At 39.9% G+C, this 24,458-nt stretch overlaps 1 protein-coding gene across 1 annotated transcript in view; it reads left to right on the forward strand.

Moving 5' to 3' along the window:
• oxct1a (3-oxoacid CoA transferase 1a) overlaps positions 1-24,458 on the forward strand; it is a 39,367-nt gene that overhangs the window by 3,911 nt on the left and 10,998 nt on the right. The window contains exons 4-13 of the mRNA XM_072387732.1: positions 1,450-1,585; positions 2,341-2,490; positions 2,628-2,734; positions 3,384-3,444; positions 14,615-14,722; positions 14,943-15,057; positions 15,674-15,768; positions 16,387-16,435; positions 16,704-16,776; positions 17,688-17,763. Of these exons, the coding sequence (XP_072243833.1) occupies positions 1,450-1,585; positions 2,341-2,490; positions 2,628-2,734; positions 3,384-3,444; positions 14,615-14,722; positions 14,943-15,057; positions 15,674-15,768; positions 16,387-16,435; positions 16,704-16,776; positions 17,688-17,763 (970 nt within the window). The remainder of the gene's footprint in view (positions 1-1,449; positions 1,586-2,340; positions 2,491-2,627; positions 2,735-3,383; positions 3,445-14,614; positions 14,723-14,942; positions 15,058-15,673; positions 15,769-16,386; positions 16,436-16,703; positions 16,777-17,687; positions 17,764-24,458) is intronic.

Here is a 24,458-nt window from a genome sequence, read left to right on the forward strand (position 1 = left end):
AACTCTATCTAGGTTTAGGGATGGAATACTGCACAGAAGAAACATATGTTTAACATAGGATGATTATTTTGTTCCTAAAGCTAATCGGTAAATGCACTGCTCACTGAATTTGGGTAGCTTTGGTTTGCTAAAAGCTGCATCGTTGCAGAGAAATGAACACAGTTTTAGCTGAGAGTTATAGGATGATTTAGAAGGTGATAATACGCCAACAGTGTTTTTTTTTGTTGTCATTTTGTTTTTGATATTGTGCTTACTTGGAGAAACAGTACTTTTTCATTTTCATTTTGGCTGTGTCTCACTAGCAATGAATGAGTTAAAGGAAACTACTGATTTGCTTTGGAGAGCTCTGACACAGCGGGCTCCTTGCGCTCTGTAACACGAGATGAGAGGCATTCAGCCGTCTCAACAAGAGAGCCTGTATGCAAGCCAGGGGTACTTGTGTTCAAAATCACCACTGAAACCTTCCCTCACCAGTGAGTTTTCACCGTTGAGAGTGTTTAGTCTTCAACACATGCACACACACACATACACACACACTTACCAGTTTCATACAAAAGATGACAAATCGATAGTTATTCTTGCCAAACTTTAAATGGACTATGCATTATGACACGTGCCGTTTGTGTGTATGTGCTTGTGTGTGTGTGTGTGTGTGTGTGACAGTCTGGCTGTGAGGCAGTACACTCATCGCAGTCATTTGTTTTTGGTATTCTGAGTGCACCTGACCTAGATATTTTGTCAGCTGACCTGAGTTTAGAGTTGAAGACAAAGCACTGGGTCTGTCTTCTCAGCGTCTACGGACACTGAAAAGAGGGAGAACTCACTCGCTGATTGTTGATACTCCAACAAAAAAAAAAATACAGGGGAGAGGAAAGAGAGACTAGAGGGTGCATACATGAGCTTGCACAAAAACTGTCAACCAGTATCAGTTTCACAACGTCAGTCAACCCGATTTGTTATTTAATCATTGTTTTTCAGAATACTTTTGGGGAGTTTTGACCACATAATAAACAACCTCTAGCCCTTTAATTTGTGTTTGGTCTAATGAACCTTGGATATGGCTTTGGATGGGACACGACTGGACTGTATTATTCGGTTTGGCCCATCACAACTTTGAAAAACCCCTCTTTGGATCTGTGATGATATGACCTTTGCTACATAGTTTAGGAATTGAGCACAGTAACGGTTAAGTAATGTGAACGAAACACGTTTTCTTCATTGTGAATGAATTAAAAAATGTTGTGCGTATGTCGGTGTGAAACTCTATGTAGGAGATGGCCTAACAATATCAAATTCAAATGTGTTTTACACCCCTTCTGCTGCATCTGAACACGTGACGTTTTCCCCCATTCCATTATAAACCCTTCACTGTTTTGTCATTTGTTCAGTACTCAGAAGTGTGATTGGCCCACATAAGAGTTTTTGTAATTCTGTCTTTCTTTTGATCAGAGTGGATAACTTTGGCTTGGGCCTGCTGCTCCAGACTAAGCAGATCAAGAGGATGATCTCCTCGTATGTTGGAGAGAATGCAGAGTTTGAGCGACAGTATCTGTCGGGGGAGTTGGAAGTGGAATTAACGCCGCAGGTTGGTCAGAAACACATAAAAAGGTTCATACGTTACCCACAAAGAAGCTGGAATTACCAGTGAAGACATATTCACCGGCCAAATCTTTCCTAAAAACTTTAATTCTATCTAAATCATCAATCTATTTTTTTTTCTCCAAACCCACTGTTTGGTTCATTCATGGGCCTTAAACCGTGCAGATATTTAGAGACATTGATTGCTTAATTGAATAATCAATCAATCTGCTTTTCTACCATGGCATCATGTGCTTTCATTCCCAAACATCATCTAACTTTTTAAAGACTTTTCTTCACTACAAACGCATTGCTCAGTCAACAGCTCTGCAATTAACATGGTAAAAAGTCAATGGCAGCAGTAGCACCATAATTGTGGGGTCAGAAGACATGTCACCTCTCATCTGAAAGGATTTTTCATCTTTAATTAGTTGGTGGGGAGTCTACTAATAAGGTAAAAACCTTATTAGTAGACTCTTCACACTATGAGGGCTGTTAAAGTCACTGACACACAGAGGTGGGTCAGTTTGTTAGAACCAAAGAACTCTTTGGGATGAGTGGTGAACTGTCTTCAAGAACCAAGAAAAAGAAGTCCAGCTGCTGTTATTCAGTCTCCTAGGATCACCATAAGCTGGATGACTTAGAATCCACACCAACATGTTGGGTTTTAGAAGTTTTGTGACCTTGGTGGAAATGTTATTTCTGTACTTTTCTCATTATCTGTGACTTTCTTTTTTCTTTCTTTTTTTTTTTGCCCCACAGGGTACTCTCGCAGAGAGGATCAGAGCAGGGGGTGCTGGGATTCCAGCCTTCTTCACAGCCACTGGCTATGGCACTCTGATCCAAGAGGGAGGCTCCCCTATCAAGTACAACAAAGACGGCAGCATTGCCATTTCTAGCGAGAAGAGAGAGGTGAGCTGACGTTCGTAATGCTGTTGATGTTTTTTTTTTTTTGTTTGCTGTGTGTAATAATGGTGACGATCAATCCAACAGTTAACTGTCCATTCTTTACTGAAACGAGTTACTCACTTGCGTGTCGCTGTTCGCAGGTAAAGGAGTTCAATGGCAGGCACTACATCATGGAAAAATCCATCACCGGAGATTTTGCACTGATCAAGGCTTGGAAAGCTGACAAGGCAGGCAACATTGTTTTTAGGTAATTGATGGAATTTACTACAAGAAAAGAGATCACACAGTAGCACAGACTTGTGTTAGGGGGAAGTCATCCCTGCTGCGTTATGTTCCTTCCTGCCATAGTTTAGGTTACATCACCATGATTGTGTCTTTAGTCAGATTTTGCTGCACTAAGATGGTGTCAGTCTACAGAGTGAAATGTTAGTTTAGTTTAGTTAGGGGCGGTTAGTTTGGTTTGACCTTTAAAAAAAAATAAAATAAAATAAGAAAGAATGTGACAAACAATTAATTTCAGGACAGGGTTGGGACTCAAACTCATTATTTGTGATTTAGTTAATTCAAACATAGATCTACACAGCACACATGTTGAACAGGCAACTCATTAGACCTGTTTATGACTGTCCTGAGTAGTAGTGACGCATTCTGAATTATGTGTTCATATATTACAAGTCAGAACCCTATTCATGAGGATTAATCATAATTAGTAGATGTAACAAAGTCTTCCTCCACAAGAGAGCAGTGTTCTCCAGTAACTACCAGTTGCTGAATGCTGAATGTACGACATGACGGTGAAAGCTTTTGAGAGTTTGCTCTCTCTGGGTTTAGCTCTAACGTTATCTTATCTCTTTTCTGTTTTCATATCATATCTGCCTCGCTCTTGTGTTTGTCAGGAAGACAGCCAGGAACTTCAACCAGCCCATGTGCAAGGCAGCCAAAACCACCATAGTTGAGGTACGCTTTTCCAATAACACAGTTACCTGCTTTTAATGTCTGCCTGGAACACGCCTCTTGGCACGCTTCTGTCAGTGGACCAGCTTAGATGCCACGCTTTGCCTTTCTATTAATTGATTTGATATGGGAAGCAGATTTAAATTTTCAAGGAGTTTACCAACTCTAGGGTCATACATGAAATTGCCGCTCTGAGCAAAAATATAAACGCTAATACAGTGAAGTCTAGTAACTGTAAAGGAAGTTGGATTAAGATTTGATAGATTTAAAAAAATGTGAGGTCATAGAGAAACAAAACATTAAAAAAAACATACATGAGGGGACAGTATTAGAAATATGAGGGATGCCCTCTTTCAGGTGTTTCATGGCTGTGGTTTGAACATGTCGCTGTGAACGGGAAATATTTTATATACCCTGAAATCAACACTCCGATGTTATAACTAGATGATAAAACGAACGCTAAAATTCTGCATCTGCATTTTGAGACATACATCTCAAACTCAGATTGTGTCCTTCCATCTCTGGGCTGTCTATGACACACCTGGTTTCAATCTATCTGTCTGGTTTCCCACATTTTGAACAGTTGAAAAATGTGATCACCCATCTCTTCCCTCCGTGTGTGTGTGTGTGTGTGTGTGTTCATCTCTGCCTCCTTCTCTGCTCCTCGAGCACACAGACAGCTTCACACCTCCCATATAGACTCGGCTTGATTCAGCGAGCGGCAGGGAGAGAGACAGTGTGTGTGTGTGTGTGTGTGTGAAACCCATAAGATACAGGCACTTTCTGAAAATAAATTGAAAGACTACTGTCTGCCATAAATCTGAGTTGAACAAACAACATTTTCAGTTATTCCATCGTTGTTGAACCTGAGATTTAGTCTGCTGTGGATGAGAAATATCTGGGACTGAGTGGGGAGAGGAAATTGTGTCACCATTGGACTGTTGTGTATTTACGTGCATTATAATCCAAATTTCAGTGATTAATCGACCATAAAGTCTCTTTATTGATCGAAGGAACTACTTGATTTCAGCTATTTGCCGTAAAACCTAACAGAGTTTCTGCGTAGTGACTCTTAATAAACTACGTTGAGTCAGTGTAGTGTTTTAATAAAATTTGCTCATTTTTCTTTGATAAGGAAAGTGAGAGTAGTTATGGCACTGAGAAAACGGTCTTTTTGAGTCCTTAAGATTTGCCCTCTATACTTGTAACTGTCAGATACATGTATAAGGGTTGGATTTGATATTTAACCATCCTCTAAAAATGTCTGTGCACCCTGACTCATCTGCTCAAGTTGTTTTTTGGAAAGTAGGAAGAACTATTTCTTCAAGGGATTAGAGGCCCAGTTTGCATTTGGTCTCACAAATAGAAAATATCCAGGTGCGTTTTCAAGATTGTTTTTGTGGCATTTCCACTTACAGACAGTGGCAAGTGGTAGGAGAGATAGAGGAGAAAAGGAAAAGGGAGGACACAAGTTGAAAGAGAGATTTCGGTCCCACAATATCGCAAGCTTCGACGATGCACATGACATATTTCAGTTAACAAGGTCCAAGAAAAGTTTTGAACACAAACAGCCTCTGCAGTCTCGCGGATTAAGAAATGCTAAAAAAAAAAAAAAGAAGATAAATCTCGACTTACTTTTTCCATCGGGGACATAGTAAGCACTTCCCTTTTTAAATGGAGTACAAGACACGTGTGTCATATGTTATTTTAATCATTGATAATCTCACCCCAAACACCCCCTCCAACCTGACACAAATCATCTTATTTTAGGAAACGGAGGCTCTAAATACTTCTTTAATAATTTTCAATGCCAGAAGGGAGATGAGTCTGCATCAAATGGGTCAATTTCAATGTAGTTCTTTAAAGGGTTTTATTCCTTTTTTATAATCTCCACATGTCAACTAACATTAGTGCTGCAGTGATAAACGATCAGAACAAACTTTGACAGTCTTAACTCTCTTCCTTCTTTTAATTAATTAGTTATACATGGTTTTTGAAGCTATGATAGTAAAAACTGAAATGGGTTCTCCTCCTCAATGATGCTTGTCCACATCAAGGCTATAGAATGAAATAATGAAATGGTTTTAAGGTCCCCAGACCATGTTTTTCTGTTTGTAGCTCAGGTACTCTCTAATTAAAATGTTATCAGTATTGGCACAAAATTGATCCAAAGCTGTAAATGAATAGAATTTCCATTTAACTGTGTCATTGATGCATGCTGCTGCACCCCTGTTTTATTTTCAAGTCAATAGACACAAAGTAGTGGTTGAAAGGGACACCTCGATTCCTTAACCTGATCCATTAAACCTACACCCGCAAATGCCAAATGAACTATGGAAAAAAAAAAAACCACCAAAAGAAGAGGGGCCTCTGATGTCATGGCAGTTTAAACAATCTCGTCGTCCAGCCTCCTCAAACTTCAGTGTAGATCCTTGCTTCAGCTGAGCTGGTTCTTCACAATTGTCTCCCAGTTGTCTCGCTGGTTTGGCCAAGTGCCTGCTGGAGATGGTGACTTATTACCTTGAAGAGGCTCGTGTAATTAGAATTGTGAGGAGAAAAAAAATGACCTAACAATACACATTCCATTTTATTACAACGCAATGAAGATATACAAGTTTATGCTCTGAAAGTCCCAACTTGCAGGAGTGTGTCTTCAGTGTGGAGAAAACATTCGCTCTACAGACCAGGGAAACCACACAAATGGTGGATTGAGCTCCAAGGTTTAAACTCCTCTGTTGTTGTAAAATTGATATTTCTTTTGTCCTCTTATTTTCAATGTTTTTAGCACTAAAACTGTTATGATGGAAAAATATCAATGCGCCGCTTTGCTTTTCGTTTACTTAGATGACGCACGTTATCCCAATCAGTTATGAAGCACAGATGAATGTAATGTGCATGTGCAACCACACGTTATGTGTTTGCTGTAGTCGAACTCTTAATGCTTAACGCTTTACTGTTACCCTGGAGTTAAGTGAATTGCCGTTTCTGCTTCATAATGTGATGGTGTTTTGAAGTTTCTTTTCGTTTTCGCCTCTTTTGTAGAGCAATTAGGCAGTTTCTGGCTTTGAAGTGCTTTTTGACAGATGTGCTGTCACTCCATCGGTGCATCTGCCTTTGCATAGCTCATACCTCCCACTGTTGAAGTGCATTGTGAGTGTTTCATATTTGAAATTTGCAGTTGAGCTCCAGAGGTTGGGCCACAGAGAACAGAGCGTGCAATTTTTCTGCAACCTCTCGGCCGTGTAAATGGCACGACCGTTTTCCTATCGAGCGTTTTCCTGATAACCAGCTGATTCCTGACCTGATCAGTCCTCATCCGCTATCTGTAGGACACACAACATTCCCTGAATCCTCGACATCGAACGCTGATTAACTCCAATCAACTGGCAAAATGGAACTATGGATGAAAACTTCTGATTTATTGGTTAACGGAAGTATACAGCACTGTTAATTCTACGTAAGGGTGCCTTTTTCATTGTCCTGTAGACAATATGAACATTATCAATAAAATGTTATTGATTGACTGGGCTGTATGGTAATACCCATTGAAAACCTTTTATCTGATGCCGATGCAATTACTGTCTCTGTGAAAATGAATGGATGTTCAAGATTCAGGGTGTGCTCAGTCATAAATCTGTGGATTTGTTGTCAATATTGACACATCTGCCCGGTATGCTGCTTAAATTACCAACAGAAAGTGTCAGGTGTGTTTGAGTCTGGTCATTTAACCTGCAACTCAGCTTGGCAGTCGCTCAAAAGAGGGTATTAGACAATGCTTTGAGCATCTGTTGGATCAGATTTGCCTGATGTGGCTTTGGCCTGTTTGCAGCCTGGAAGGCTCGGTGTTTAGGGCCTTAACAATCAATGGTTATCAGGGGGCAAAAAAAATGCTAAGATGTTATGGGTGGGAGATGGGTGGCGCTCTAATGGATGCTTGCTTTATCTGCGCTTTATCTGCGCTTTAACTTTTTATTAGTCTGAATGTTCTACATTCAAAGGTGGACTAAAGCGTTATAGGTTTTTTTAGGCATGTTCATGTAGAATATCAGCTTGCAAGTATTTGTAGTTATGCTCTGTTAGTCTGATACTGATACTGTTAGTCATCAGTTTTGCTTTATTCTGGTATATACTCCCTTCTGATAAATCCTTCCTAATGTATGGAAATAAATTTTGACCATATAGCGCCCCGATCATCCACCTTGTCCACTGCTGGCAGTTGTGAATTTAGATCGATCTACTTCTTTTAACTGAGAGTTTTGAGAGGTGCTAAAAAAATGACAAAAAAACAAAAACGGGTGAAAATAAATGACTCGACGTAAATTACCAGATCATCACCAGCTACCGCCATGGTTGCCAGGCAACCAAACCCTGCTATTCAGTTGTTCAGTGTTCCCTCGGTTTCCAGCTGGTCCAGTTTCTCCCTTAATGCAGGTACAGCAAAAGACTGTGGGAGCCAGAGACGGAAGGGAAGCAGGGGTCTTTCAGGCGTTGTTTTAATGTCACAGTGAATGACGCGGCTGTGGTCTTGTAAAGTGCAGTTTGTTATAGTTAAATTAGTCAAACATGAATTGAATTTATTTATTTTTAAGGACATTTTGTCCTTTTAACAAGATGTGGACATAAATGATGTCGCTCTTAAGAGGTCTGTGTTGAAACCAAAATAGCAGTTGCTATGCAGGCCCTCAGCAGGATATTGCTTTGTTTTTTAGGTTTTATTATTCTTTCGAAATGAAAATAGCAAAACGGTGATAAAGCTCACAAGACGGCTTCAATTTTAGTGTTTATTTAGGAACTTTGCTTGATTGTTAAGTTTTGTTGATTTTTGACTCTAGTTTCTGTGAAATGTTGGATTCCAGCCAAAACAAATCCATTATAATGATCCAAATTCAAAAGCTAATCTTTGCAAATAATTGTTGGGCTCATTGTGTTCCCCATCGTTTCCTCCTTAGAAAAGATGAGTTGACTTTTGCTTGCATTACGTGTGCATTATGCTCTTTTTATTTTTGTTTGCAACAGTTGTGGGTGGTGGTTGCTCTTAGTGGTTTAGTCGATCCCTTCTTCCCAGTTCTAGCTGCTTATTGAAGAAAGCGGGGACTGGGGAGCCTTCAAAGCCTTGTTTCGGCTTGTATCCAGACTACACATAGGACTCCTGATGTCACGTAACATCTTGCTGGCGGTTGGTAATTGAGTCAAAGCCAAGAAAGCTGTACATCTCAGCAATGAAATTTCTGTTTTCTGATTGTTCCTGAGTGGTTACACTTTAGGGCAAGAAAAACAACAAAGAAAAACAAAGCTGGTTTGACTGCTTATGAGGCTGCTTTGTGAGAAGCATGGTAATCTAAAACTATCACCAGGAAGTGACATCTTACACTCCAATTAGCTTAATGTGCCTAATCTACCCTTTTCCTGCGACATTAGTAGAAATACAAGAGACAAAGGGCTGAAGTAATCTTTTCCCTCTTTGGAAAAAGATCTGCGTTTAAATTCAGGGTCCTCTTCATTGAAGTGTGCCTAAAGACCCTGCATGCAGATTCTAGTAGTGCAGACACAAACGGGGGTTTACGTCTTCCAAAAATGAAAGAGCCACGTACAAGTCCTTGTGGTCCTTGTGACAGAATTCAGAATTTTACACTGATTAAAAACAAACTATTTGTAGGGTGTTGTAGAAGTACTTGTTTTAAAGGAGGCACCACATCAGAAATATTTCCATTGTTCTCACTTTACTGTCACTGCTTTTTTTTTAATTTAATTTTTTTTTTTTTTTTTTTACGTTGGTTACTTTAACTCATTGTAGCCTTGAGAGAGAAAACATGATTAAGCAGATATGGTGAGCCAAATAATAAGAACCAAATTAGATCATTAAAAAAGTTTACTATCTTACATATACCCCATATCACCTAATAGCTTAGATTTAAAGTGCTTACCTTTTTCATGTTTGAACATAAACACCACAGTTGTTAAAAGATTGAATAATATTTAGTTGATTTCTTTCCAGACACATGCAACGCTTAGCACTTTCAGCTGCTCAGGTTAGATCTTTTCAACATTAAAGTTTCAGTGTCAGGTTGATCTTATTAACAGACCGATTCATTTATTGCTGATTCTTAGACATTTATTATGACTGTTTCATATAGCTTACATTTAAGTATGTTGATGGAAGCATACGGTATGTAAACTAAGACCTCAAGGTCACAAGAAGTTAAACCAAACATTGCGGTCATGCTCTAGCTTAAAGGTAACAATTCATCAGTGAGCCTGGCACTGACTCGACAAGTCAGATTGACGTGGACCTATATACGACTGCCATGCTGACATTTACTGAAGACTGATTTTAAAGCCAATGACACACTGCTGGGGATTATGAAGCAGATGTACGTCAAAGGCAGACTCCTCAAACAGAGAGGTAGAGAGGGGCACACGGTACACAAAAAGTATGGTTAGAGGCAGAAGAAGGGGGAAAACGAATTTGCCAAACATTGTCACGAGCTGAATTACCGACTGTGAATTAAAAGATCTCATACGATAGTCCATCATTTAAAGCTGACATTCGGTTTAGGCTTTTTTTAGTTGTTGAAATGTCAACACTGTTGACATTAGTTCCTGTTACATTGTCAGGACCTGCATCAGATGGTTGTCTCCTATTATCTGGATACTCAGAGAGCAGTCAAGCTTCCAGTGTGTGGAAACAGATTGCCTGTGATGTCAGTATTCTGAGTTTGAGGATAGAGCCTGAGCTGATCCCAGAAAATGGCAACAGAGCGTGGCCAAGTGCCCACACAATGGGAGGGGGGAAATGGAAAGGCTAAAAATACTCACAGTAATGAGTGTGTGGCATCGCTGTCACCCTGTTGCCTGTAGCCACACCATGTTTTTCTTCTGACCTCTTGGATGTTGCATTTCAGGACTTGCGCACCCAAACAAAATACAGACAAAGGTGGAACATATAAACTCGAGTCGCTCCCCGTCAAATTGAGAAGCTACCGAGGCTTTTACACACTGTGATATCTCAGCTGGCAGTTTGAATTGAAACTGTAAATTGAACCACATTTGACCAATTATTTTTGTTGGTTTTCAATTCAGTTCCATAAATATCTCACGGTTCCAGTGTAAAAATACTTTGCATATAAATGCAGTCGCAAGCAGCTAGTTGCTATTTTCTGTCTACTTTGTGAAACGATTATCTTAACAGAGCCCATGTTCTGTCTTCCGATGTGTATCTTGTATTATCTGCTCATGGGTTCTGTGTTGTTACAGTGGGCCAGACTGCAGGTGAGTCCCTGTAGCCACAACACTACTTTTCCACAACTGAATGAATCACATTTCTTCAGTTAAAAAGGCTCCCGCAGAGAGATCCAGGTTCATATTGGCCTGTTTTTCATCTCCCTTTAGATATAATCTCTGTTTGAAAGGCTCCATGTTAACTCCAGTTTAGTAAAGTATTATGGTGGAGAACGCAGCCCTGTCAACACTTTGACACAAATAAACAATGCCAACAAGCCAGATTGCCATTAAATCTGATTCAGGTAATCATGGCCCCTTGCAGATTAATCCTTTTTAATTGTGGTGACACATTATTATATTTTTGCACTTCCATAGGAACAGATTTCAACTTGCATACATGAGTCCAAAGGGGGCGGGGCCTGTTCTCAGTTTACTTAATAAACTTTGGGAGTCCTCCCAGTGGATGGGCCATCCGTTTAAGCCCCTGATGCTGCTACATAGAGGCTTGCCAGAAATTTCGAGCTTGGCTTTGTGACACTAAGTGCTTAAAAGAAAAAAAAAAACAACAAAAAAACCACGAAAGTATTCAGTTTTGATAAATTAGTTTTTTTTTATATTATTACATTTGTGAAATGATTTCTTTATCTAGTATCAGGCCAGTCAGTCTACAACTTAATACACTTTATATAGAGGCATGGCTATTACAAATTAGCGTTTGCTTAACATTATGATACTTACACTATCGAGCTGTTTTTAGTGTATATATGTATAGTATATCTGTGTTTTATGCACAGGAAGATTAATTAATGATGACACATAAGGAAAAGTTAAGTGGATCACTCAAAGACTAATTTCAGGGTTGTACATGTAGCGTTCTGTGAGGTTATAAGAGTAAAATTAGCTTTATCCAGTCTCTTCTTTGTCCTTGTAATCAAGGATGTGATTAACTTTGAAGACTGAAGGAGCTGGTTGCTTGTTGTTTGAACATTATTTAGAAGTGACGGAATTATACAATACTGTGAGCATAATTCGACTTTATTTGCATTGGTTAGTTCGGTGATTGCAGTGCGACGGGCAGCTGATCAACGGGAGTTCAATCAGTTCAAGTGAATAGCTTTAACCCCAAGAGTATTTAGTATTTTGGTAAATGTGCTTAAACGGAAATGCTGTTTCTGTTCATGTAAGTCAGTCATAGCATTCACGTACGTTTGTACATAGCAAAGGGAAAGCATTAGCTTACTCATTTGCACTTTTTTCCCCCACTATGGTGTTTGTTCCATTCTTTTAAAAAGAGGTCAAACAATAAAAGTAGCCTTGTTTTTGGTTCTACTTTCAGACCAAATAATTGTGCTGAGCACAACATGTCTTTGTCATAGTTTAATAGCTGGACAGGGAACACTGTTTGCAGCACCACTGTCAGTGGTTTATTTGAGGGATTTGGTTGCATTGTGAACGGATCAATCTGAGATTTAATAAGATTTGACAAAGCCCACGGCCTAAAAAAGCACACCCTCTTGAAAAAAAAAAAAAGCAAAAAAAAAAAAACGCATGCTGTGTCCCCAGAGGGTACTTTGATTCCCTCTGTCCTCCTGCCAGCTCTCTTCATGCCTGGCTCTACTTTCATTGATGTGAAAATAGGTCTACAGATACAGGAATATCAATGTAGACAATGTGCCTGTTTATTCGCACCTCACACCTGCTCATTTGTGTGTTTCTGTGTGTTATCCTCGTTTGTTTTATTGCATTTTAAAGCTTTATCCCTCCTTGTCCGTTGAACCTCCGGTGGAGTCTGGACACATCACACAGATGAAAGGAGCAGAGGTTTTTCTTTAATGTGCACGGCGCATTTAAATTTTATGAGTGTGTCATTGTGCTGTGACTTTGGAAGGCTAATTGAAAACGGAGCTGAATATGAGGTTTGTTTACTGTGTGTGTGAGAGGCTCACAGCACAAAGAAACCAATGTGTCTGAGGTGTGAATTCTTGTTTTCAAGGGGCTCACTATTTGACATCTTTTCACTGAAGAGACAAAATAGGAAGTGAACACTATTAATTACGGGTTTTCATCTTGAGCTTTGAAATTCATGCCAACAAATAACTGTTGCGCTTCCCATGCCCCAAGCCTCAGTATTTTATGAGTTTTATGTCGTGATGAGCACCTTTTTGCTTGATGAAGATGTCTCAGGAAATCACTAGTCTCTCAAAAGACATATCAAGCCCCCAGAGTCTCATGTGGGTGACTGCGTGGGACTGCTGTCACGGTGATCAGGCGCTACCAATCTCATCACGCATGGCCTCATTTTTCTCTGTAAAGCACTCGAGATTTACCATAAACCGACCACGAGAACCATGAAAGGAGTCTAAAATCATTTTATGATCCTGAGTGGCCCGAGCTCATGAGAGACCAAAGCCTGTGTATCCATGACAACACCAAGATGGGATCCTCTCCTGGCCATTGACTCCTCTCAGTCAGTGCTGAGTGCTGAGGGAGGAAGTAGAGATAAGGAGAGATTCAATTCAATTTGCTCTGAACGGCTGCCTGCTCCTCATGTAAATGGAGTAAGTAGCTTACACTGTGAGCCACAGAGAAGTCGGAGTGAGGATGGGAATTGTGTTGTCATGGTTTATTCCCCCTTTTTCCCTCCTGAGACACTATGTTTACTCTTTTGCTTTTCCCTTTTATTATTTTTTTGCCATGTGAATGTTATCATTTCAGTATATCTTCACGAAGGACAATCCTTTCTCAGAAGAATTCTTGCCCGTTGTCCCTTCCCAGCTCAGCTTCATTCCTGTATTTACCAAAAACCTCAGGGATCATAGTTTTTAAAGAGTAGAGCAGAATGTAACGTATGACTTTTAAGACCTTTTTAGCTAACTATAAATGGGCCGCAAGATTTAGTGGAGCCCACACAGGCTGAACAACTCCCCCTGAACACCCGAAGAAGTGTAGGCTGAAGGCTCGCTTTACAGCAGTTCCCAACTGTTACCTAAGAAGAAGGGTGCAGGTGTCTTCGTTGTTGGATTTCTATCCCAGTTATGTTGATCCAACTCTACCTAATCAATAACCATTTCCCTCTTTCTTGTCAGTCAGACATAAATAATCCCTTATGTGCACTGCTCTTCTGCTGTGCTCCACATAAAGTTGCAGTCAAGACTATACTTTTTGGTAGATTTGCGAAAAACGTACTTATAATAGTGAGTAATGTGAGGATTCAGGAAGGGAAGCTTAAGTGTGGGGATTTTTGAGCATCTTCACTGAAAATGTTACAATAAACCATTTTGTCCATAAGATGGTTATGTTTGGTTCTCCATAGGCCAAAAATAAATGAAGAAAAACAAATAGAAAATCATTCTGACGCACCCCTGCTAGACACTGGTCTTGGTGTGTCAAACGATCGCTTTCTGTTCTGTTTTAGCCAAACTGGATTTTAGTGGACAGGCGGCGTTTATTGGACTCTGTGGAGTTGCTAAGAGAATAAACGCAGCGGCATCTTCTGCTAATATTTACCCTCTCATCCCTGTTGAATGCATGACGGTAGCAGAGTTTTGGAAATCTGACATATCACGTTTTGGGAGAGCAAATATATGTCATTTCATCACAAATGTTTGTTGGTCAGTTTAGAATCAGATTTCAAACTAATTTACAATGCCTGTTCTATTGATTTAAAATCTATGTTGAGTATTTCCTATTTTTTTTCAAATCGGGGAAAAAAAAACTTTCAAACTGACCCAACCAGCTGAAAATCAAGATAAGCCTTGAGATTAATCTGCAGAGTGGCGAAGCATCTTGGTTTTTTATCAGGTTAACCTGGTGAATTTCATAGCTGGGTAGGCAGGGGTTATTTTCTGGCAGCGTGATGCCAGCAGTGTGTGGTTTTTTCATCTGAACTTTCATCTGAAAATTGACATTTTCCAGGTGAACGCAACACTCATCCATCTGTCTTTCTACATAGGTGGAGGAGGTGGTGGATGTCGGGACATTTGCTGAAGAGGACATCCACATACCTAGTGTTTATGTCCACAGGGTTGTTCAGGGAGCCGGCTACGAGAAAAGGATTGAGGTACAAAGCAAGATCCTGTCAGAGCTCATATAAGTGAGGAGGTTCTTCCTACAGTTTCTGCGTGGTGTCACTTTGACTGTCACTGTAATGAATTTAAAGCTTCATGGAAGAGCACTGGAGTGGGCTTTCGTTGTGCACATACAATGTTTTGTGTTCTTGTACTTAGTCAGAAGTTGACCTCACTGTTTGTTATCCATCATTTTTTCCCCCATGGTTCCAGAAACGCACAGTGAAGAAAAGCCAAGAAGAGAAGCCCAAACCCAAGAAAGACTCAGACATCGTTCGGGAAAGGATCATTCGCAGGGCTGCTCTGGAGTTTGAGGATGGGATGTATGGTATCCTTTGATGAGAATTTTGTCAGTGTGCAAATCACATACATTTTTTTCTTTTGTTGCCTCCATTTGATTAGTACAAGTAATACCAGAAACAGGCAATGGTCAATATCCACAGAAAGGAAGAAAGCTGCACCTTAGCTTCCTTTGTTTCCAACAAGCATAATGAATAAGTACAGTTTTTGCACCAGTTGGCAAATTATTCATAGAATTTCTTCCTTTCAGTGTTTCACATTTCCGTGTTGTATTGATAGCATTTGTCCCTCCTTATGAAAGCAGCCTTAGGTACTGAGGGCCTTGTCTGAGATGAAGCTCTTAGGCATTTTTTATTTTTTTTGCTTTGACTATTTTAATCTGGCCTGACACGTTTGGTATTTTGGAAACGCCAGGAGCATGAAGTTCTGTTTGTTTTGAGCATCAGCCACACGGTTAATGCTCTTTTGCCTCTTCACACTATGACTGCTGACACTGAGCCAGTGTACAGGTCTGAGATGGCTAAAGGGGTACCTACAAAATGCAGCATCCAACATTATACATTAGTCTGTTCTTTTGAATACTCGACTTTCATCTCACGAATACAAACGAAGCAGCTATTGGCTTTTAACAAAGAGACAATCAGCTAACCTTGGTATTGGTATTCCCATGCTGGCCAGCAACTTTATTAAACCAGACATCGTTGTGCATCTCCAAAGTGAAAATGGAATTTTGGGACTGGTAAGACTTTTACATCATCTAGTTGCCTTTATTGTTTTCAGTGTCTCAAATCTTAACAAGCTAACAATTGGCATAGATGCTTATTTTGACTGCAGTTAAGTTTTTCTTCTTCTTTTTTTAAACCAAACTGTGCTCTGAGCTTGTGGCAAGATGAATAGCCATTCACCTGAGCAGCAGCGTTGCTGGTTGGGGACCTTATTTGCATTGTGCTAGGTTTATTATGTAGCAGGTGGTGGCAGTTTTTTGACACTTTTTCTTCCATTTTTCTTTCTCACAGTCATTATTTGCTGGCTAGGCTTTTTAAGAAAGTGACTTTTTCAGTGACTGCTACTGGCAGGAGAATGCAGGCACCTGTGCTGATTCTTTATTTGTCAAAGTTTCATTTAATTACATGTCTTAGTTTTAGAGAGGTGCTCGTCTCACTTCTGGTTTCCCCATCTCTTTCTTCACAAAGATTGATGCCTTTATTGAACATAAAGAAAATAAAATCAAATCTATCATGATTGTGTCTGTATCCCCCTTGAAAGATCATGGCCGGTCAGGTCTGATTGATCTAGGTGAGCGTATGTGTTGCTACCCTCCTGTGTGATTACTCATGCTTAATTTCTTTTTGCATAGGGGCCATACCCTACTGAAGATGCAGTTGATGCTGATCTGATTAATGCTGGTGAGGGATATCCTGATTAATACCCATTCATAATGCTGTGTAAACATTGGCCTCTACTACATGTTTAGTTCTGATTCCATTCATTGCGTTCACAGATGAATTCCTCCAGAAATGTCATATTAACATGTTCATACATCAGTAGTTCTTGATTGAACTCTTTTTTTCATCTTTGCAATCACTGATTTTAATGTCATGCCTCTCATTTTCATTCTTGTCATGTTTATGTGTAAACTCTTACTACTTTGTACTTTGTGTTTCTGTCCTTCAGGGAAGGAGACTGTCACTGTGCTCCCTGGGGCTGCTTATTTCTCCAGTGATGAGTCATTTGCCATGATACGAGGGTAAGGCCATACACATGAGCTTTGAAGCCTTGTTTGTCAACTGAAAGTTGGATATGTCTGACGTTTTAAAGGGACTTGCAGTAAGCAGGTCCCTTGAAAATAATTTTCAGAACACCATAAGTCACATCCTTGGACTGCAGTTTATGCATGAAACAAAGACAGAAAGGACACATTTCCTCAGTTTTTCTTCTCCACCAAATCGCCTCTTCCTCTAAGTATTAAGCAGAATTTGACCTCAGAACATAGCCAGAAGGTAACGCTAGATATTAACAAATGGCCACCAGTGCAACGAGACAGCAGCCTTGTCAATATACTCAAGGTCTATGGTTTTTATTGATTTGCCTGCTGACTGATATTGCCCACCCACGCTCCCTGCAGCATCAGTTTTGTTTGTCCACCCAGCAGAAATTCAATAGTGGTCATAAATAGTGCTTTCCAGCCACACTGGCAGGGACTAAATGGAACCCTGTTGAATTTGTGGGCAAGTGTGTCTGCTGCTGTGCTAACACAATTAAGGGTTCTTTGATGCTAAAAAAGATCACTAAGTATATAGTATATTGTAAGCCGTGTTACCTGTAATACCACATTAGCACCCTCTCAGATCCTGCTACATTTAGATTTTTATCACTTCTTTATATCCGGTGCTCATTACCAACAAAGTTGAGCAGCATCATTAAGATCAATATTCAGAAGGTGGTTAACATTGTTAAGGTTTTGATTTGTCATCAATAACCAATATTTTTGTATATGAACTGTTTCTTGTGACAGAAGGGGCTAAATGTACCAGTACTGGGTTCCCTTTTTTCATTTTTTTTTTTTATATCTTATTCCTGATGAATGGACTTGAGTTCAGAAGTTTAACTGGTTCTGAAGTTGACAGCTGTCTTCTTCTGTTGTGTCATTCTCTTTAGGGGTCACATCAACCTGACAATGCTGGGAGCCATGCAGGTGTCAAAACATGGAGATCTAGCCAATTGGATGATCCCAGTAAGTTTGGTTTTGATGGAACAGATCTATTATCTATTTCTCCATTCACGCTGCCCGGTTGCATCTAAATGTTCAATGTACAGCTTGTGGAACATATATATATTTTTTTGGTTTCGTTTTGTCTTCTGGTAATACAAAAGGTGTGCTTCTGCTGTTTGTCTACATAATAGCTTATGGGTATGCGTGTCGTGTTCTCATATGTTCACAATTATGTATTTTTATTGTTTGTTTTTGGCTGGTGGCACAGCTCATGATTTTTAACCGACTGAGGAAGTTATACCATTGTTTAGCCAGCCAAGTGTGTGCTTCCTTTTAGCTGTTGCTCTTTCATTTCCACAGCAGTGTACAAACTCTTAGCTCCAGCTTAATGTGTTTGTGATAATGGGTCCAGGCTTAGGTCCATAAACAGTGAGCTCTGAGGCTACAGTAGACAGAATGTCATTTCTTGAGCTGTATTCTTGCCCTGGAGAATCGTTAATTGTGCTTTAGATCCATAGACTAACTACCAACTCTCCTCTTATATATAAACATCAGAAAATCCCATTTCTCTGGTCAGATGTTTGTGTCCGTGTCAAGAATCCCTGTCGAGACCAGTAATCTATTATAAAGGATGATATTCATTTGCTATTCTTCCAATCCTGTGATTAGTGTCAGCAATGTTGAATAATTTTCCACTCAGGAGCTGTTGGTTTAAGTGATCAAGGCATGTCTAGATTGAACACTGCACTGTATGTGCATACCCTCTGTTGTCCAGGTGTCAGTCCAAATGCCAAAGAATATTAATTTCACAAGTTGTCATAAAGCAGAGGTGCGCTTGCCCTAAGATCTTTATCAAGTAGTTTGAAATCACCGACTCATATTCCGAGCTTAAAATTCTGTGTTGAAAATTTCATGTGAGATGGACATTGAATTTCTCCAGAAAAGAAATGTTATGAGTGAAGTGTTTCCGCAGCTTTGGTTTTTATACAGGAGCACAGGCCAGGGATAGTCTTGTCAGAGTACTGAGTGTAAGAGGTTATTTGTGAGTGCTACAGTTTAATGGGTGGCGAACATTATTACTAGATATTCTATCGGGTCAGTTGGTCTTAAAACTGCAGTGGCCAAAGTCTTTCTCAACCATTTCTGAGGTCAAGAACCTATTAAAAGCTTGTTTTGCAGTGTGGGCAGTGCTTTGCAGAATGTCCCATGGACCTGTTTGGCTGTTTGTTACTTCTCTGAAGTGCACATGGAAAGTTGTCTCAGTTGGTGTATTTTATAGTTGCATCTCTTAGCAATCCAGTAGATCTAGATAATGCTAAAGACATGTATAGACCCAGAGAATTCAACATTTGTCAGGTAACTTCATTATTATGAGATGTAAGGTAGCTTGTTGTATAGGAATAAGATGGTTTGAAAATTTAAATTTCCTATTTACCTCTCCACCTGTACTTGTTTGTCAGTCGCAACTGCCATGGAACCAATGCTTAATTAAGCATGCTATTCAGATATCGAAGCCCTGCAGCGGAGCTGTTCAGAAGCAGGGTGTTTATCTTTGCTTGGTCATTGTTGTGTTGGGCAGTTTTGAACAGCGGAACTGAAGCAAGGTTTGCACACACACACAAATACACCTCAGTTCTCACCTACGCTTCAATCTTCATTGTCCTCTCTTTTGAAAGGATGGCTGAGGAGAATTACATTTCCCACCGTCTGTGATGATGAAAATTATCCACTATCTAAAGATGGGTGCATAGCATGAAATTGAAAATGTTTTACGTGGGAGTTGGGGATGCAGTAGACTCAGCATGATTATGTTGATTTTGAATGCTTTTAATATGCAAAATAAATATGAACATTTTCCAATTGAGGGCTTTCAAAATGCTTTTACATATTCAGCTGGCCTAAGATATTTTGAAAAAAGCCAATGCATGGAGAGAGGTAATGCAGTAAAGGGTGCCATTTTGGATTTGTTGTGCTATTTGACCGTTTAGCTGCTTGAGCTTTTTTCAGATCAACCCAAACTTGGGGCTCTTGCACTTAGCTGCTCAGAGGGGATGTAGATGATGTATGTATCATGCTCTATATGTACACATTTATTATAAGTGTAAGACTACCAAACACATTTTATTAACTCAAATGTCACACAATGTGAAACTGGATGGAGCAATTGAATTTTCAGTCTATGGAATAAGTGATGATGCTGATGTAAAGCAATCCAAACAAATGTCCTAAAGAGTCCTAAAGATATAAGTGTGCTAAAATTGTGTTCATAATCTGATGCAAAGGATGCATTTTTATTCTTTTGAGATCTGTTTGTGCCCAGTTATTAGCTGGCAAATTTCCTCTTTATATTGACATGGGTTGCTATGCTGCCTTGAATCCATGTAGTGTGTAATTTAGGGGGAATGTGAATTTAGTCTTGCTTTTTCATTGTCCTCATACTGGAGACTTGGTCGTCTGATACTCGTCACGTCTAGTAAGATGGTTGCTTGAAAAAGACATTTGAATTAGCGTCTTATTTAGGGAATTTATCGGAGCAAAGGAAGAGAACCACGTATAAGTAATGAGTGGGTAATGATGATGATGAGGATGATATATTCATGATCCATGTTTTGAATTGCCATGTGACCAGCTTGTGGCACTATGTGCAAATGGCATTCTTCAGGATTATTTTATTCTTGAACAAATACAATGAACCTTGTCAATCCCAAATGGTATTGAACCTCAAGCTAATGTCAAGAAGAAAAAGTGAGTGTTAGCTCTGTAAAAAGGACGTGTAAGTGTGCACAAGCAGAAAACAAATGCCAGTCTGTAGAGCAAGTGGCAACCGTTGAGGGGGTAAAACCAAGCCATTGCAGAGGAGTTAAAAACAAACAAAAAAAGTGAGTCAGTCCTCATACCCATGTTAAATGACCTTTTCAGCAGAAGCCAATGTAATTACTGGTACAAAAAATGGCTTTATAATAACTGTAGGGAGTGTGATTACTTAGACAAGACTACAATACCCACTCAAAATTCCCGGTCATCAACAACAAGTATATTGCTTCTAAGCTGCCCACCTCTGGAAAGAAATTGGGCGATTCGGTCTATAACGTTTTGTGCAAGTCTGCTAATAAACAGACAAACACACCTTACCAAACAGCCAAGCTGCTTGGTGGAGGTAGTTGTGCATTGTTATAGGCGTTGAGTGCTTTTAGGGACACTTGCATTACCCAGTGAACATCCACAATCTACCTTTTTTTTCCTTGCTCGGATATATCCTAATAAGTCGTTTCGGGCTGCTAAAACTCAAGATGGAAATGGACAAATGCTGAACTCGGTGCTTCAAAGCAGCAGCCCACAAGCAGCTGCAATGTGTGACTGTCGGTATCTGTCTTTCTATACCGTGTATGGTGCCAAATTATTTATCAGTTACAATAACAATCAGTTCCGCCTCTCATGTTTATTCTCTGCCAATGTAGTTGTATCAAATAAGTATCACAAAATATCTAATGTTGCTTTGGCCTGACAGCATTCTAGATTTACCTGTGAGCTACTTATTATTTAGCTACATCTGTTATTCTTTCGTTTTTATTTTCAACTTTTGCTGCTTCTCTAGCTATGATTCCACATGGCATCGAATGTCATTTGTATGTTAAAGTGAGCTGTGTTCGTCACAGTGTAAACAGTTGTGTTTTCCTGTTTACTTTGGACACAGTTTCCATTGTCTTCCTGTCAGTTCCATCTCTCTGAATCTTGTCATTAGTTGTCTGGGTAACGAAGGCTCGTGGCTGTCTGTCGCTATGTTATTAAATAGAGACATTTGTATCAGACAGAGGAGACTGTCACAGAATTGGAGGGGGAGAGAAAGGAAGCCAGTTGGTAAGTGGGAACTCTTGGATTGTGAATTGGGGGGGGGGTGTCATTGTCTGCAGCAATTTTGCCACTGACTGAAAAGTCAACACTTGCACAACAAATGAGAAAATTGTATTCTGTTGTCATGGCAACGCAAAAAATGCAAGTGACCTCAAAGGGTTGTAAGAGAAATACAGAACCAGTCAAAATGCATCCTTCCCCCGATGCTTGTCTCATGCCTTAGTGCTGCAGTAGCATATTTTTGAAAAAAAAGAAACATTCCCACCTAGATGTCAACAGTTGCACCGTGAAACGGAATAAAACCTGTTTTCATTTTCATTGCCACTCCACTGCCACATTTTCATGACCAGCAGTGTTGTCTGTTTGGATAGTCAAAATCTATTTGCATTGCACCGCACGGTCAGTGCTCCCACATATTTATTCTTATAGATTATATCAGTTACTGAATACGAAAAGCCTCATTTGTGTGCCATTTGGGTTTCACAGAGAGGATGGGGCTGACTGTCTCGACTCCCCTATCATATGCCACGATAGGAGTTTTCTAGGTTTTTTCCTGTGTTAACCTCTAGCCATTTGGCAATTACTCACAAGGATAACAAAAGAAGAAAGAAGACTTTTAGAGGTTCACAGCATTTTTTGAGTACTTTTAATGCAAAAAGGTGCAGAGCTTAGTGAAGTCCTTAAAATGCATCCACATGGTCACCTCCAGTTGGTTGAGACTCTCCATTCAACTATAGCCCTTTTCACGTATTGGTTGTGCCTCATAGGCAAAAATAAGACTTCCATGTTAACCTGCTGCTGTTCCTCTTTGGTAATTCCCACATGCCAAACAGAGGGAGGTCAACCCCACATTATTGTGTGCTTACACAGCTTAGTGACAACAGCATCCTTTGTCAGAGGGCCAGGTTCTGAAATGCCGGCTTGCCCTTACACGCATAGGTCACTTTGCCGGTTACTGCCTCCCTTACCAGCTCAAAGTCATTTCAGCGGCTGATAAACTTGCCTGAAAATTTCGAGCCTAATCTGTGTTACTTTATTGTATAGAATTTTAATTAGGCAACATTTGAATAATTCTTCCTACAGCACATTAATTACTGCATCCCCAGGATTGTATCAGTGCAGCTGAAGGCTAGTTTTCACTTCATAACATTTTCATGTTCTCGTGTGCATTTTTGCTAAGAAATTGCGTCGAGATGGACGCTTTTGAGGGTCCTGTTTTGCTAAGACTACAGCAGGCACAAGGACACAATCAGAGCAGTGAGGAAATTAAAAACCTGTGGGGCTTCAGTCAGACCAACAAGGTCAGTATCATCAAAGCTTTGTTAATTAAATGACTGAATTACTCCACCGCTGGTGGGCAGAGGATATTTCCATGGATATTGTTACGAAAATATACACGCTCCCTCTTAGTGCCCTCTTGCATGTCCTGTCTGTCCGATGTCACGTGACATGACACCCTCCATATCCTCTATGATGCAAGTGTTTTGCTAAAATACTAATCCTAACAACTGTGTCGCCTCTATTAGAAGGACACAAGTTTCCATGACTAGTTGGGTGCTGCACTTGGGAAAGTGCGAAAGTTTACTAGAGCGTGGCAACTGCATCCTGCCATAAATAAACAAGTCTAATGTACCGCAAACCAGCAGTTATTGCTTGATTAAATAAAACTCTTGCATAAGACTTAGTGAGCAAGATAGACTAGTTTATCATCTTATACTAACATGTCATTTGATAAATGTGTGCTTCGTCACACACGTACGGATTATGATGAATTTGAGTTTCGCTGCGCGGGGCAGCTTTGATCAAAGCTGCCACAGATAACGGCATACAAAGCTGTTCATTAGATGCAATCAAATGCCAATCCTCATATGAATGTGGGTCGCATTCAGTGCTCAGTGAGCCACAGAGGTCCAACCTCTCTTCACCACAATTTTTGTTTTATTCCAGCTTGTTATTTTGTGACACATTTGGCCTTGCACACATTCACTCACATCTAATCACGTGGAGAAACAAGGTGAACTGTTGATCTAGTCCGTTTTTTTTTTTTTAAATCGAGTACAAACTGTGGCTATATCCTTTAATTGCAAAATTTCCATTTGTACCATTTTATTTTCAGTTGCCAGGGAAAAGAAGAAAAAAAAGGTGATTAATTTTATAGTCCAGGGTAGTTGCAGCAAACTGTAACTGTATAATTTCATTCAAACTGTCAGGATCATATTTAGGTTTTCACTTGACAATTACCAGACTAGTATTTACGCACAATTGTGCTTATGATCTCAAAAACAGATCCTCTCTTGGATTATCATTAGCCAAGGTGGAGTACATTAACAGGTGTCCAGCTCAGACAGCAGGTATGAATCCCTGCTTGCTGCCATCAGGTGGGACAGTGTTGTACCCTAAGGCCCACAGATCGTCAGTCAACGCATTAACATTGATCATATGAAAAAGGAGAGGGTTCCCTTTTAGAGAATCATGTTGTGTGGCTTTATGATTAATAGGATCACTCAAGGGAACAAAGAAAAAGGTTTACAATACTGTATTTGAAGAAGAAACCTGAATTTTGGTGGGTTTTTTTGTGTGTGGATGTCAATAAGATGTCATAGCAGTTCACTTTTACTTGCTGTTCTTTGGGATAATACAGTGAGGTATATGCACAGCATTTACTTTCCCCCACTTCCTCAAACCCACCTTCTCTTACCACAACCTCCTTTTTGCTCTCAGTTGATATCTTCTCTACCCAGCTGGTCTCCCCAGAGGCAGACAGTATCCTTATGATGCACCGTGTACACCCTCTGGTAATATATAGTAGAGAGCAAAACAGGCTCTTCACGTGATTGATGAGGAAATGGGATTTTAATTCAGTT

This window comes from Leuresthes tenuis, unplaced genomic scaffold (genome assembly GCF_036924035.1).
Source record: "Leuresthes tenuis unplaced genomic scaffold, fLeuTen1.0.hap1 SCAF_6, whole genome shotgun sequence".
Taxonomy (NCBI): Eukaryota; Metazoa; Chordata; class Actinopteri; order Atheriniformes; family Atherinopsidae; genus Leuresthes; species Leuresthes tenuis.